Genomic DNA, 14492 nt, shown 5'->3' with positions numbered 1-14492 from the left:
GAGGATCCTTCGACGGATACACTCCAAAAGATAGATTTTTTTATTTTTGTTATTTTAGGTAGGAGCCAGCTTCGGAGTGCCATCCAAAGCCGTTCCTCCATTGTTCAACACCGTGTTGTAGGTGCTTGATGCCACGAGAGAATCACTACAAAGCTATGCAACTATCTCATCCAATCTCTCCGATACAGATGGCAAACAAGCCGATATCTCCAGTAATCCTCACCGGCCCAATGCCCGGGTCTAGTCGCTTTCCGGCAACATAATCTATAACATTCAATTCTAGAGGATGGAGATGTTGCTACAATGTAACTTTATCTTATCAAAGGGGAAAAAAAGTTGTATCTACATGCGTTGATGATCCGTGCATGCGCAACGAGACATGCTCTGGATTTATGCCATCACCGGAGATTCGAACAATCCAGTATCTAATCACCGACGAGCAGCGTTCATGCGAAACTCGTGCCATGAAACCCCTGCACTCCTGATCTTATCCGCCCCCTCCATCAACTCGTCGCCCCACACGTGTCCCGGAGAGCATGGCGGCCGCCGTGCTTTGAGGAGTCCCGCCGCCTCCGCCCCCGTCTCGTCCCTTTCTCCCCTAAAACCATGTTAAACGCGGACCACCACGTGCGACAGCATCCCCTCGAACGTGCGAGAACGTCCTTCGATCCCTTCCCTTCGCTTCCTCTTCCTCTATCGAGCACCCAAACTTTGACCCGCTCCACGTCGACTCCATCACCTATACAACTGTGTGCGAGTCTTGGGCGCGTGACTGCGATGCGTATACATTTATTTTCGTTAATGGCGATTATGACCAGTGGGACCCACCTTTAATGATGATGCCAGGGTCCATGCGGGAAGATACTGCGACCCATTAAATTCGTTTAAGGGTATAATTGAACGCAGAGATGGGTGGGAAGAGGAAAGCTTCGAGTCCCAAAAAGATATGTCCCAAAGAAGAAGATGAAGGAGGCTAATCTTTTTTAATATATAATTCCAAGTGAGGTTAACCTTTTCCGTGTCGGCTGAGCTTATCTAATTTGCTGTGGGTCAGCCACGAAAAGGACTGTGTGGTATAGAAGGCAAGGCAAAATCCATCGCCAGCGACCCACGAAATTTCTCATTGAATCTTAAAAAATGTGGGATAAAGCACGCAGAGATTCTCCGTGCTCCCACGTTTTAATTTGTCCGGAAACTTTTGCCAAGGTACTGTCCTCGGTCCACTGTTTACAGTACGCTGGTAATATGATTCCATGCTTTTGGGTAAAAAAAAAAATTCACACTTTATTTTTTTTTTTTTTTTTTGGCTGCTCAAACTGTTTTCACATAAGCACGATGGATTACATGGCTATCAAAAAAACTGCAGAAGGTAAAAAAAAAACTAAAGCTTGCTGGGTCTATAGAAACTTCCTGCAATGCTGAACAGCGAAAGAGGCGACCCAATTAACAGCTTAGTTCGCCTTCCGAAGAACGTGCCTGACCTAAATAGTCCGACACTTCTGTAGCATCCGTCGTATGTCGCACAGAAATGGTTGCTCCACCACCTCCTGTCTCTCTGCCTAAAAACGATCAATTAAATCAGTGGAATCCCCCTTCAGAATAATTCCGTTAGCCTCTAACACATATCTTGCATGAGATAACCCCTCCCATGCAGCCCTAACTTCGCCCCAAATGCGGAGGTCTCAATAGAACGACATCTCCCGCAGCAATCAATCTGGCGTTATGGTCTCTGATCACAAATATCATATCTGCCCAATCTCCGCTGGCGAGCAAGCTCTCATCGAAATTGATCTTAAAATAAACAGAAAATGAAGGCCCCAAGAAACAAAAACAAATATGGGCACTATCTATCATGTTTTAGTTTCAAGTAATTGATATATGTATATTATATAATATATATAGTTTGCCTTTCGACAGAGGTGCTTAGCTTGGGGACGGAAGTGAGGAAATAATGAGTGCTGCAAGTGAAAGTAAATAGTTCCACCTCGACGCGTGCGTTCTTTTCAACCAATGAATTGCTTTTGCATTAAACTATGAGACACGTGACAAACATGGAACTGTGAGTTTCTTAAATATAATTCATGTTGAGGTGATCGTTGTGCGGTTGTAATTTGTAATGTTGCTAGAATTTTGATGGTGATAAGCTTTCTGAGTAATGTTGTATGATGGATGATGTGCTTGATGAGAGAAATCAAAGCATGTAGCAACTGGACAAGAGTTTCCATACCATTTGGAAGGTTTACATCCTTGAAAAGATAAAAATTTTTCTTTCCTTAGCTGCTAAAGGATTGGGGATTTGACTATGTATTTTAAAATTTGGAGAAAAAAAAATCTTGGCTGATTCCTTAGCTGCTAATTACTTATTTCTGTCATGTCCTTATTTTCACTAAATTTTAATTAATGAAAAAAATCAAATTGAGAGACAGATCACCCTTTTTAAGCTCATTTTGAGCTATTTGGAGAAGGAAGCAAATCTTCAAAAAAATTAGTTTGGCCTGAGATATAAGGACATAAGGCTCGGGCTCTGCATATAAGAAAATTAATGCTTCGTACTTGGAACGATTGGTCCTTGGTTTGCGAAGACAACCCATCTTTTAAATTACAAATTCTTAATTCTTTGCTTTTTAGCTTTAGTTGGAACTTTGTTGCTCCTGTTTGTGACTTTATCTTTATTCCAAGAGCTTAAATCTTACGGTCCCATCGTTTTCTCTCTCTCAAGAAAAAGTTAAAAAAAAGGAGCAAAGTTTAGAACCATGCAGACTTAGAACTTTAGTTATTGCACACATGATTTTGTTGTTGGGGCTGGGAGCTATATATATTTAACATTGCGTTAATGTTACAACTTGCGGAATAAGTTAGTGTTACCTATTCCATTACCCTAACATTTGCCATATGTTATTGTAAATGTAATCGATGTAAAAGGAAGAGCATTGTAATGTAAAGTCAAATAATTATAAAAAAAATTGCTAACTGAAAACCATTTGAGTATACATATGGATGAAAACAATCATCGAAGTTTGGCGTTACGATAACATAAAGCTTTTTCGACTTTGAAAGTAAATGCTGCAAATGTAGACATCTATAAATTCTAGATATTGCGCATTTGAAAAAGGATGACCTAATGTGTGAGGCTTCTACCACCGCGAGATCTAGGGAGAGTTAACTATACAATCTTATCCTACCATGCCAAGAGACTATTTCTATAATTTATATCCGTGATACCTAGATCATAATGAAGTAACCTCACCATTGTGTGTTTAACTTAGGAGAAATCTTGCATGCTTCATGCTTTTAGCAAAGTGAGACACCAATTATATATGCAGGAGGCATTATACTGGAGCAAGATAAAAAAGGAAATGACAAGTTTGATGCTTGTATAATAATAAGTACTTGGCAAGCGGTTTGGGTTGGTAATTGAGCTGCTATTAAAAAATGATCTACTAGAATCATTTGGATGGATATATAAACCCTAAATCGTGACCGAACCAAACTGGTCCCAAACATTAATTTGGACAAATTAAACCTCCAATGGACCCGAACAGATTTGTACTGTAGATATTTTATTTGACCACAGATTATTCCAAGTTCAAGCACGCCATGGGGGTGTTCAGCGGTTGACGCAATAATACGACCCCCAGTCTTGGTGTGTCCCAGGATCCAGCCCACCTTGAGCTCCCTTTGGAAACGTTCCGAGCATCCCATGTTTGAAATTGGCTCTCTTCGAACGCTCATCAATGGAAATGGCAATAAAAACAGCTGTTATACTAAAGAGATGGTGACTGGAAATAGAGTCCCCTCTCTATCTCTTCTCCTATGATGGAATAAACAACTGTGGCAAGGGGAACGAACGGTGTGGAAAGCGCAGTTCAAGAAGGCTATTCTGGTAGTTTCAGCACTTACGTTCTTATCACAATCCTCGGCTTTATTTATCCCTTCCCTATCACGTCATCGATTTCTACCAACCCCAGGCCCTGTGCAAGGGCAGGCTTCCCTTTCTCGCTCTTCGAGGAGTGAATCCTGTCACCTCTAGTCTCTAGACGCCTTAAAGAGATTTCTCGGACCGGATCCAAACGTTAACCGACCCGGAACAGATCCATTTCCGAAGACACGAGAATTGCTCGTAGAAATGCTTAAATGACAACTCAATTGAATCCAGATCATGGAACCATGTATGAATATTTATACTTTCTTCATCAATTCAAGGTATTGCTTTTTTGTTTATGATATCTAGCAATACGATATAAAAATAGTTGTGCCAAATTAAGATACTACCATTAATTATAACGTGAAGACATCGCAAATATGTAGATCTTTTCCAAACAGATCATGTAAGTTATAGATTCGACATATACACATGATAACTTCTCAAGATCTAGATATGGCCTTCAAAAAGGCAATTTATATCTTAAATAATTGTGATTACGACCAAGTACTTACATGACATGTGAAGAAATATCCAATTCTAGCCGCCCAATTAATTCTAAGGACTCGGTAATGTGCTTCTTTACGCAAGAATAATGAATGCCATGCATTGGACCATCAAATTCAACCCAAGGCGGGTCCAGTCTCAAATGGATCCAAGAGTCCTTCAACCAACCCAAGTGATATTCTCCTCCACTTCAGTGCGGTGACCAGATCCAAAAAGCTCCTTCGTTGGAACCACCTTTCCCAATGCCCACCACCCGGTCCAACCCCAGTTGTAAAATTACCCACCTCGGCGGTCAAGTATACGTGGTTCTCATCGTCGTGGCCTCCAGCTGTTCCTCCCTCCCCCTCTCTCTTTCTCTATCTCTCTTTCCTATATAAATGCCTACACTTCCTCTCCTTCCAAGCCACGCGAAGTTCCAGCCACCAAAAACCGCAGGGTTGTGAGGCCTCTCTCCCTCTCTTTCTATCCATGGATATGTCGCAAGCTTTCTCTCTCCCTATGACTCTCCTCCTCCTCCTCTCTCTCCTTCTCTTCCACTCCTCCATGGCCGACCCCAGAAAGCTGAGCCTAGTCCAGCAGCAGCCCCTAGTCCTCCAGTACCACAACGGCCCCCTCCTCACCGGTAACCTCACGGTCCACCTCCTATGGTACGGCCGCTTCTCTGCCTCCCAGCGCTCCATCATCGCCGACTTTGTCCGCTCTCTCTCCGGCGCTTCTCCGGCGGTTCCCTCGGCCGCCTCCTGGTGGAGCACCACCGCCCTCTACCGCGGCGCCGCCTCCCGTCTCTCCCTCGGCCGCCAACTCCTCGACGAGAAATATTCCCTTGGGAAATCTCTCACCTCCGCCGACCTCGCCACCCTCGCCTCCCGCGCCGGCCACCACCGCAACGCCGTCACCGCCGTCTTGACCTCCTCCGACGTCGCCGTCGAGGGCTTCTGCATGAGCCGGTGCGGGACCCACGGGTCCGCCCCGGCCGGCCGCCGCGGCCGCGTCCGGTTCGCCTACATCTGGATCGGCAACTCGGAGGTCCAGTGCCCGGGCCAGTGCGCCTGGCCCTTCCACCAGCCAATCTACGGTCCACAGACCCCGCCGTTAGTCGCGCCTAACGGCGACGTCGGCATCGACGGGATGGTGATCAACCTGGCCACGCTGTTGGCCGGGACGGTGACGAACCCCTACGGCGACGGATACTACCAGGGTCCGGCGACGGCGCCGTTAGAGGCCGTGACGGCGTGCACGGGGGTGTTCGGGAGTGGGGCCTACCCGGGTTACCCGGGGAAGACGCTGCTGGACCCCGCCACTGGGGCTAGCTATAATGCAAGAGGATTGGCTGGGAGGAAGTACCTGCTGCCCGCCATGTGGGACCCAAAGACATCGCAGTGTACCACGCTTGTGTAGGGATTTAAGATGGTGCAAATAATTCCGTATTTTTTTTATGTTATATATATTTACTGTGAAATGAAAGATAGAAGGGGTAGCGATTTCAAGTTTTGTACTTGATGTTGTGGGGTAATATTATGAGGCATATAAGTGTAATTGTGTTGTTGTTGTTGTTGTAGGTTAGTATGTGCATGGAATGAGATATTTGATTTGGAGTATGGATGGGCACTCATGAGATGACTGGAGTGATGTGGATGTTTAATGGTTTTGGATGCGAAGTTCTTTTGGTTGCCACATCATTATTTATTTTACGAGGCAGGAGTCCTACGCTTGAGATGGTTCTGATGTGCACTGTTTAAGTTGGGAACTTCGTCACTTGTACTACCTAGTTTCCTAGTCTCGGCACCCTTAGAGTGAGGTGGGTAATTTGTTGTATGATAGTATATAACGTATACTTCTTGTATTCTTTATATATATATATATATATTATTGGTATATCGGTATCTTATACAACATGTATGTGAGTATCTAAGTTGGCGAAGAGAGCAAGACCATTTAGTTGTGCTGTATTATATTTTTGAATTTTGAAAGATGGAGTCTATCGAGTCAACACTATTATATTTTGAATTTTGAAGGAAGAAGTTTTAAATTTGAAATATCATTGCACTATGTGCCATATAAAATTGGAATTATGGTTTTCACAATGGTTGTAAGGTTGGCTACTCTCTCTCTCTGTGTCTCATTCTCATAGGGAATAATTAAGAAAATTTGCTGGAAGATCGATCTAATGGGGCTATCTCATGGATTTTGACCTAGCATGTCATTGCTTAACCAATTAAGCCATCTTATTGCTTAACATAATCCAATGTCCAAACAAATTCAAAATAACCTGTCCTTTGTGGCAGAGGACATGCCTCGCAAATTAAAAAAATCTTCAAGTTTTTGCACGTTTCTCGAGAAGCTATGTGAGCTCGTCTGATTGGCTAGCTGGTGAAGTAATTATTCATAGCAGTACGGTACGGACTGTTCTTTTTGCCGCTAAAAGAACTCTAGCTATGGCTTTGGTTGTATCTTTTCTCGAGACTAAAATTTCGTACTCAAAGGGGAACAGAGATGTGTCAAACCCCACCTAAGGGTGCGGTAAGCGGAAACGAAGTTTCTACCCGCAATTTTTACATCATTGAACATTTCTTCTCCATCGGAATATTTCACCACAACTCCCATCTAAAAAAAGAATCGGAGGTGCAAGACTTTAATTTTTTTCTATTTGTGTGTGTGTGTGGTGGGGTTGGGGAGAGGGGGCTGGAGATTGTTCTATGTTTCTTAGTAATGTTTTTCTTCCAAATTTGAACTTTCAATCCCTTCCTAATTCATGTCCAAGTTAAAGCGCATGTATTTCAAATCATCTATATAGGATGAAACCGGTTGAATATGGGTGGTTCTATATACACCCCCCCTATTGCTCAGGACACCCCCCAAAAATTAAAAAAAATTAAATACTCTCTACACCCCCCCATTTGCTAAGGACACCCCTAAAAAATTAAAAATTCCTAAATTACCCCCCACCCTTCCCACCCCCTCACCTAAATTGCTCTCTACACCCCCCAACCCCCCCCCCCCCCCCACCCCGCTCTTCCCCTCCAAAACACCCGCCGGCTTCTCCCTTCCGCCCAAAAAACCTCGCCTCAAGCACCTCCCCGGCCATCTCCCGAGCAACGAGCACCTCGCCGGCGGAGGAGGAGGGGGGAGGCGGAGGAGGAGGACGGGGAGGCGGGGGGAGGCGGAGGGGGAGGTGGGGGATGGGGAGGAGGAGAAAGGAGGACGGGGAGGTGGGGGAAGAGGAGTGAGAGGAGGTGGCGGAGGAGGAGGGGGGAGGCGGAGGAGGAGGACGGGGAGGTGGAGGGGAGGTGGAGGGGGAGGTGGAGGGGAGGACGGGGAGGTGGAGGGGAGGAGGGGGGGGAGGTGGGGGATGGGGAGGAGGAGGAAGGAGGACGGGGAGGTGGGGGATGGGGAGGAGGAGGAAGCGGGCGCAGGGGGGAGGGGGGGAGGAAGACGAGGCGGAGGGGTGATGGGGGAGGCGGAGGAGGAGGAGGAGGAGGCGGAGGAGGAGGACGGGGAGGTGGGGGATGGGGAGGAGGAGGAGGAGGGGGAGGGGTGATGGGGGAGGCGGGGAATCAGGAGGGGTAGGAGGGGGGAGGCGGAGGAGGACGGGGAGGTGGGGGATGGGGAGGAGGAGGAAGCGGGCGCAGGGGGGAGGGGGGGAGGAAGAGGAGGAGGAGGGGTGATGGGGGAGGCGGAGGAGGAGGAGGAGGAGGCGGCAGTGAGGAGGAGGGGGAGGGGAGGAGGCGGCAGTGAGGAGGAAGGGGGGTGTACTGAGAAAATTTCAAGGGCAATATGGTAATTACACTAAAGGTTAGTTTGGGTATTTTTTTTTTGGTTTTTGGGGGGTGTCCTTAGCAATAGGGGGGGTGTATATAGAACTACCCGTTGAATATGTATGCTTTCTCCCTCAAACATTATGAATCAGGGGCATATCTCAATAGTCACACCTCTCTACCTAACAATCAAAGATTTAGAGTCTTAAGTCCTAGGTCTCCTGTCTATTTCATGTAACAATTTTTTCATTTGAGATTATGCATTCCATGTGTTGATGCTCATGGGGGCTGTTCCGATTCAATCTTCTCCGATGCTTAAGTTAGGTAGAATTTTAAAATAATGATAAAAAATAGAGAGAGAAGATATAATAAAAATGATTAGAATAGAGTGATCTTTCTGGATTATTAGGCTCTGATTGTCTAGTCTGGAGTACTCAACCTAGAGTGCGCGGTTTGAGAGCTCGCTCAATGAAGACTCGGCTATCGGGAGCTTGGCTATAAAAGGCTTGACCTAGGAGTTCAGCTTGGGAGCTTGGCCTAAAGTGTTCAGCATGGAAGCTTGGCCTGAAAATTTGTGTCCTGGAGTGATCTGCATGGAAGCTCGGCCTGAATTGCTCGACATGGAAGCTCAATTTGGAGTGCTCAACCTGAATTGCTCGGCCATGAAAGCTAGGTATGGATTGCTCGGCCTGAAGTACTCAATTTGGGAGCTCGAGTTTCTGATTGGTAGTTGTGCATCTCATGTGCACAACACTTATATCTCGGAGGGCATAGAAGGGCAACCTCTAAGAATTCGCATCTTGGTTCATAAAAATATAGGTCCTGTATGCACATTGCTTGTATCTCGCGTGGCACGGAAGGACTGCCTCCAAGAATTCACATCCTGGTCTCTAAGAACGTACGTCGCACCTGGAGAGGATACAACATGTAAAAAAGCCCGTGAAAAAAAAGTCGGATGCAAAGGTAACCATGAGAGCTTAAGAGCCTCCATGGGAGCATTTGGCTATGAGAGCTTGTCGCCATGAAAACTTGAGAGCCTCTTGCCATCTGTGCTTGAAAGCTTCTAACCGTTTCTTTCTCCTCTTTCGAGATCCCTTAGCCTTATTTATATAAAGGATAGAGCATGGATCCATTACGCTTTAGAGGTGAATTAAGGGATTATAGTAATCTCCTTTCTTATTTGGATTCAGATCTGCCGTAATCTTCTTTCTTGTTTGAATTCTGCCAAGAATTCAAATTTTTTCGAATTAAAAGGTTTTTAAATATCCATGACATGTCTACTTATGATAGATGGGTTAGATTTAGGCGGATTCACTATATTCTTCATTTCGAATTAATTTTAGTTTGAATAATAGGATCTCTTGCCTCCTTGCACAAGAGGTTGAGGGTTCGATCCTGATTGAAGCCCACTCTTGTGGTAGGCTGGCAGTAATAATAGAAAAGTGATGATTAAGCTCACTTAACGCAAAAAAAAATTGAATTCATAGCCATAAATTTGAGCTCTGAAGACCAAGCTCCGGATTCCCAATTTTTCCTGGTGTCAGAGCGTGAGAGCGACCGTAAGCGGGGCTGGCCGTCTTTTCCCGGCGGGCCGGACACGCAGTGGGAGGCCGGATGCGGTAATGCAGACGTGAGACGTCCCATCAAAGATCCGGAAACGTCAGCTGGTGGCCTAATCAAGTGTTGTACAGCTTAAAGTGACGTGAACCGTAGGGAAACCTCTTACCATAGCTGGAGATAGTAGGCCTTGGGCTCCTCTTATCTCGGCTTTGGAGACCTAGAATAAAATTATTTCATATAAAATTATTTTATTTTAAAATAAAATTGTTAGATAGATTTACTCTCCTTCAAATCCATAATAAATTTGATCAAACTAATGACTTTTTAGTAACCAAAAACAATAAAAATATAAATTTATACCAAGCCACACGTCTGAATGCACGTCTACACGCACCCATCCAATATATTTAATTTTTTTTTAAACGGACTGAAAATACATCTAATAAAATTAAAAAATAATAAATTTTAGAGTACTCTATGCAACTTTTTCTTTCTAGCTCACAATGTACTCCGAAGTGGCACGCCATTAAAAAAAAATTAAATTTGCAATCTCTTTAAATACATGCTTAATTTGAAAAATTATTTCATCACTCACTATCGTCTAAATATAACGGTTTCTCAATTCTCCATCCGGAAATATACGGCCTCTTGGCCGAACTCCAGCAAGGGAGCTAGGTTTTCTGTCCATTTTGATGCATGGATTGGACACACGGGTCTTTCTCTGAGGTGTTGACGAGGACCAAACTTGAGACTTGGAGTTTTTGTGACAACAGGGGTCAAAAATTTCTGCAGTTTAGGTATGGGGAAGGCTGTGGAGACTCATCACTTTACGACAGGTGATGGAACGTTACTCCTTGATTGCCATTTAATTTAGCCATGGAAGTTGAAGAATGCAAGGGAGTTTAAGATGAGAAACTCTATCAGAAATGATGCTAGATACGTCATCTTTGAAGACATCGGACAATAAGAGAGCCAATCATCGAAGATTAGCATGATCACATAATGGTGTGGGCGTTTAACTACTAGAAAAGTTTGTAAGACTGGTCACTTGGCTTGGGACCACGCAACTTCCTTTGATTGCAACACTGGACGAAGAAACTAAATATATGTGTTTGATTTCAAGATATGAGGACGGATACATGCTTGTTTGATAGCAAGATAAGATGGAACTCATGGAAGTAGCAGTTATGGCTGAAAAAAAAAAGAAAACTTAGATGCATGATTGAGGTGGGGTTAGGCCAACATGTTTTTAATTGATTTGGCTCCTGACCTACTCAAATGGCCTGCATGATTGAGGTGGGACATGTTAGGATATTGCATGGACTAAAGTGATATACAAAGAAGATATATTGGTGCTGGATCCGAACTGCTAAGAAAAGAAAATTAGGAGATCCGTATATGCCTACAGCTGTAGAAAGAAATATTAGCATATGATATTGATCAACAATAGATATCATTATTAGGATCATTTTGATCGATGAGAAGCCTACCAGCTACTGCATTTGAAAGAAAAAAGAATGAATATAGTAACAAAACATTGGTTTGATAACATTTCATAAGTGTATTATATATCGATATCTAGGGTAATTATTGATTCGACAATGAAAACCTATATGAGGCTAATCCTAATGCTTCACACTTTCTTTATCTTATGTTCCTTAAATTTTGTTCCGGCTTTTCCTCAAACAAGCTACATTGCTTATACGCAAAGCCCCTTTACTGGAAGCATCTAGTCGGCTAACCACTAGCCCCTGGGTTTTAAAATTTGAAGTGCTGAGGGAATCCACTTTCTAGAGAGCTCAAAGAGTTTTAAGCGAAGGTCCCCATCAAAATAAGCTCTTTATCCATGAGAAAAATATAGAGTATAGCATCCATTTGATAGTCATAGCTCTATTTTTATACTATTGGAGTAAGATGTTGGATTAGGCCTGCTTTAGTTTAGGTTTAGGTGGGATTGGCTTCTGCAATCCCAAGCGGAGTTGATCATCCCTCTCGAAAATAAAGATTTGAAGTTGTCCATAATTTACTGAGTACTCGGTATAACTCACGCACTCGTCCACAATTTATATTTAATGGTCTCAATTGGCTTGGAGTTGCTAAAAATCAAACTTGGACTAGCAAGAGGCAGGATTGTAGTAGACAACAACCAGGTTTCTAATCAGAACTTTCCAACAAAAAATAAATTTTGAAAGGCATGTAGGAAGAGATTAGGACTAGAAATGATATCATATTTTTGCCTATAGAGGAGTAAGGCTATGTTTGGTTCCTGGACACCTAACGACGTGTGGCTAAAGTTAAGCGCCGTGTAACCACCATTGACCAGTTAGTCGCATGGTTGATTCAACTACTATTCGGTTGCTACTCAATTAATCACACCTTTTTACTACGGTGATAAAAATGGTGTTTAGTTCCAAAAAGCACAATCAAGCCTCTTTTTTAGCAGTATGGACAACAATTTCCTTATGCATTATCTACATTTGAATGAAAATGGTCAAGGAAGTATGCACTGACCGCCTAATATACCCTTGCTTGCCATATTATTTTCTCAGTTGAAGACTATCGAAACAAATTCTTGGCCGGCCTCCGCCCAATTTTTTTTCACAAGATATTTCGCGTAGCATATTAGACATTAGCATATGGATACGCTAGCATATGAAAATGTTCGACGCATTCATGGCTCATTCATGAAGGTCATCATCAGGATCCATTTAGTTGTGCGATATATAAGGATGCAAGGCCATCCCAAACTCGGATCTCTACTAACCATTATATCATCATCGTAATGCTTCGCCATGAATACATTCCTACAATGCGAAGAACGTAAAGTAGTAAATATGAAATATGATACAACCATCATGCAAATAAAGGCGGTCCCAGAGGGGGGTGATGAGTCATAGTCTCTAGTATAGGGGAACAAGTTAGAAAATGGTACAAATAATAGCAGCTGCAACAAATAGGATGAGAAAACAACAAACATCATAAGACAAGTAGGTAGTGATATGGATTTTGGGATCGACCTTCATGCGACCACTGATTGGATGCTTCTTGCAAAAGGAATGCAAGAAGTTAACACTCGTTGCCGACATTCGGTGATGCGATAAATACCAAATGAGCATTTGACAAACACCATATAGAATCAATCCTCTATCCCCCTTCCTCCAGTCCATTGGCCTGCAAATAGCATCCATCAAAAAAAGATATAGGGCAATAGCACATCCATTTATAAATTTAATTAAATATTACCTGATTGTTGTGTTTAGAGTTCCCTAACAAGCTCTTGCAAGATAATTCTATGTAGAAGTATGCCATCCTTATCCCTAGTATCCTCATCAGGCTCCTCTATCCTCATATTTACCTGATTGATATCATGGCATGTTGTGATTCATAATTTCAGAAACGCCTTCTTGACACCCTTCCAAAGTTGTTGATGCCAGCGATCGAACCTATCTCAATCATTCCAATATGTTGTATTTTTTGGACCCAACTACTCACCAGAATGGCACCTAATTTGGTCTTGATATCAAGTGCATGCAAGCCATCATGACATTTTGCGATATATATGAACCACTTTCTATTGTGCTTGCTTGCTATTGCAAACCACTGCTAGATGTGCATGCCATCAACAACAGCTATTGAATTCTACAAGAAAAATGGGACTTATTCAGCAACAATAATATGGGATAACAAGGGATTGAATGAAGAATATAGGCAAGAATTTCATCGCCTTCATGGGTGTCGACATCATCGAATATCATAGTAGTAATGGCACACTCAGCATGTTATTAAAATGTTGACTTATGGTCCACCTAAAATACTGGAATGTTTTAGCTAGGATCCTATTGGTCACGCCAAGTCCCACACAAAGCAAGAAACATAACATCTGACTAACAGATCTAGGTCATGCATGGAACGATCGAGCAATCCACCTTAGTATGAGCTTTGTTCGCATCTGCGTGAAAGAGTTTCTCTTTTGGTTGTCCTCAAAAAGATTATAGCATACAAGAATAATCTCTTCAAGCAACTTCCCTAAGGTGTCTATTTGGCCATGCATTCTTGCATGGCGAAGGTCTAGGGGTTGAGAGGAAAATCTTATGTGATAGTTCTAGCAGCCGCTGCTGGCTAAGATCTACTAACCTCCCTCGGAGAAGTCCTCTGCAGATAGTTTCATGAATCTAGGGACATGTCTTGCAGCCTCTTCGCAGAAGAGCCACTCGACCCTCACTATCTTAGCATGTATTCAATTTGGAGATGTGAATGAAGATGATTGTTGCCTCTACATGGCCACTCACCCATAACTGTAAAGAATATCAGACAAGAAGAAGTCTGAAAACAGAGGAGAACAGAAGACGCTAGCTTCTCCTTCCTTGCAGTAAATTGAATAAAATATACATGACTACAGTTACTGTATATATAAGACGATTTGTTACAACGGTTTAACAGAACTGATAACCAACTAACTGTGATGAACTGTATTAACCAACAATGGGAAAATCGGTTAACCATCAGCCGAAGATCAGTTCGGCAGTTCCTTGAGACTTTAATCTCAACACTCCCCCTCAAGATGGAGCATATAAATCATGAATGCCCATCTTGCGAACCAGGTTATGGAATCTAGCAGCTCCAAGCGGCTTCGTAAGTAGATCAGCAAGTTGATTTGTGCTGGATATATGAAAGGTTTGAATTGTTCCTGATTGAATCTTCTCTCTTACAATATGGCAGTCGATCTCAATGTGTTTCGTCCTCTCATG

General features: G+C 43.3%; 1 protein-coding gene across 1 annotated transcript; it reads left to right on the top strand.

The window, feature by feature from the left end:
- The first annotated feature begins 4626 nt into the window (after positions 1 to 4626).
- LOC103720179 (protein EXORDIUM-like 2) lies at positions 4627 to 6027 on the top strand. The gene has a single exon (XM_008809776.6). It carries the CDS (start codon positions 4898 to 4900, stop codon positions 5825 to 5827), a length of 930 nt encoding a protein of 309 aa, XP_008807998.1. The 5' UTR covers positions 4627 to 4897; the 3' UTR covers positions 5828 to 6027.
- Positions 6028 to 14492: the final 8465 nt, after the last annotated feature.

The sequence above is a fragment of the Phoenix dactylifera genome, chromosome 7 (genome assembly GCF_051530095.1).
Source record: "Phoenix dactylifera cultivar Ajwa chromosome 7, Ajwa_hap1_PhDact_Kaust_v1.1, whole genome shotgun sequence".
Taxonomy (NCBI): domain Eukaryota; kingdom Viridiplantae; phylum Streptophyta; class Magnoliopsida; order Arecales; family Arecaceae; genus Phoenix; species Phoenix dactylifera.
The sequence above is the reverse complement of the archived record's forward strand: the minus strand, read 5'-3'. Positions and strand labels throughout refer to the sequence as shown.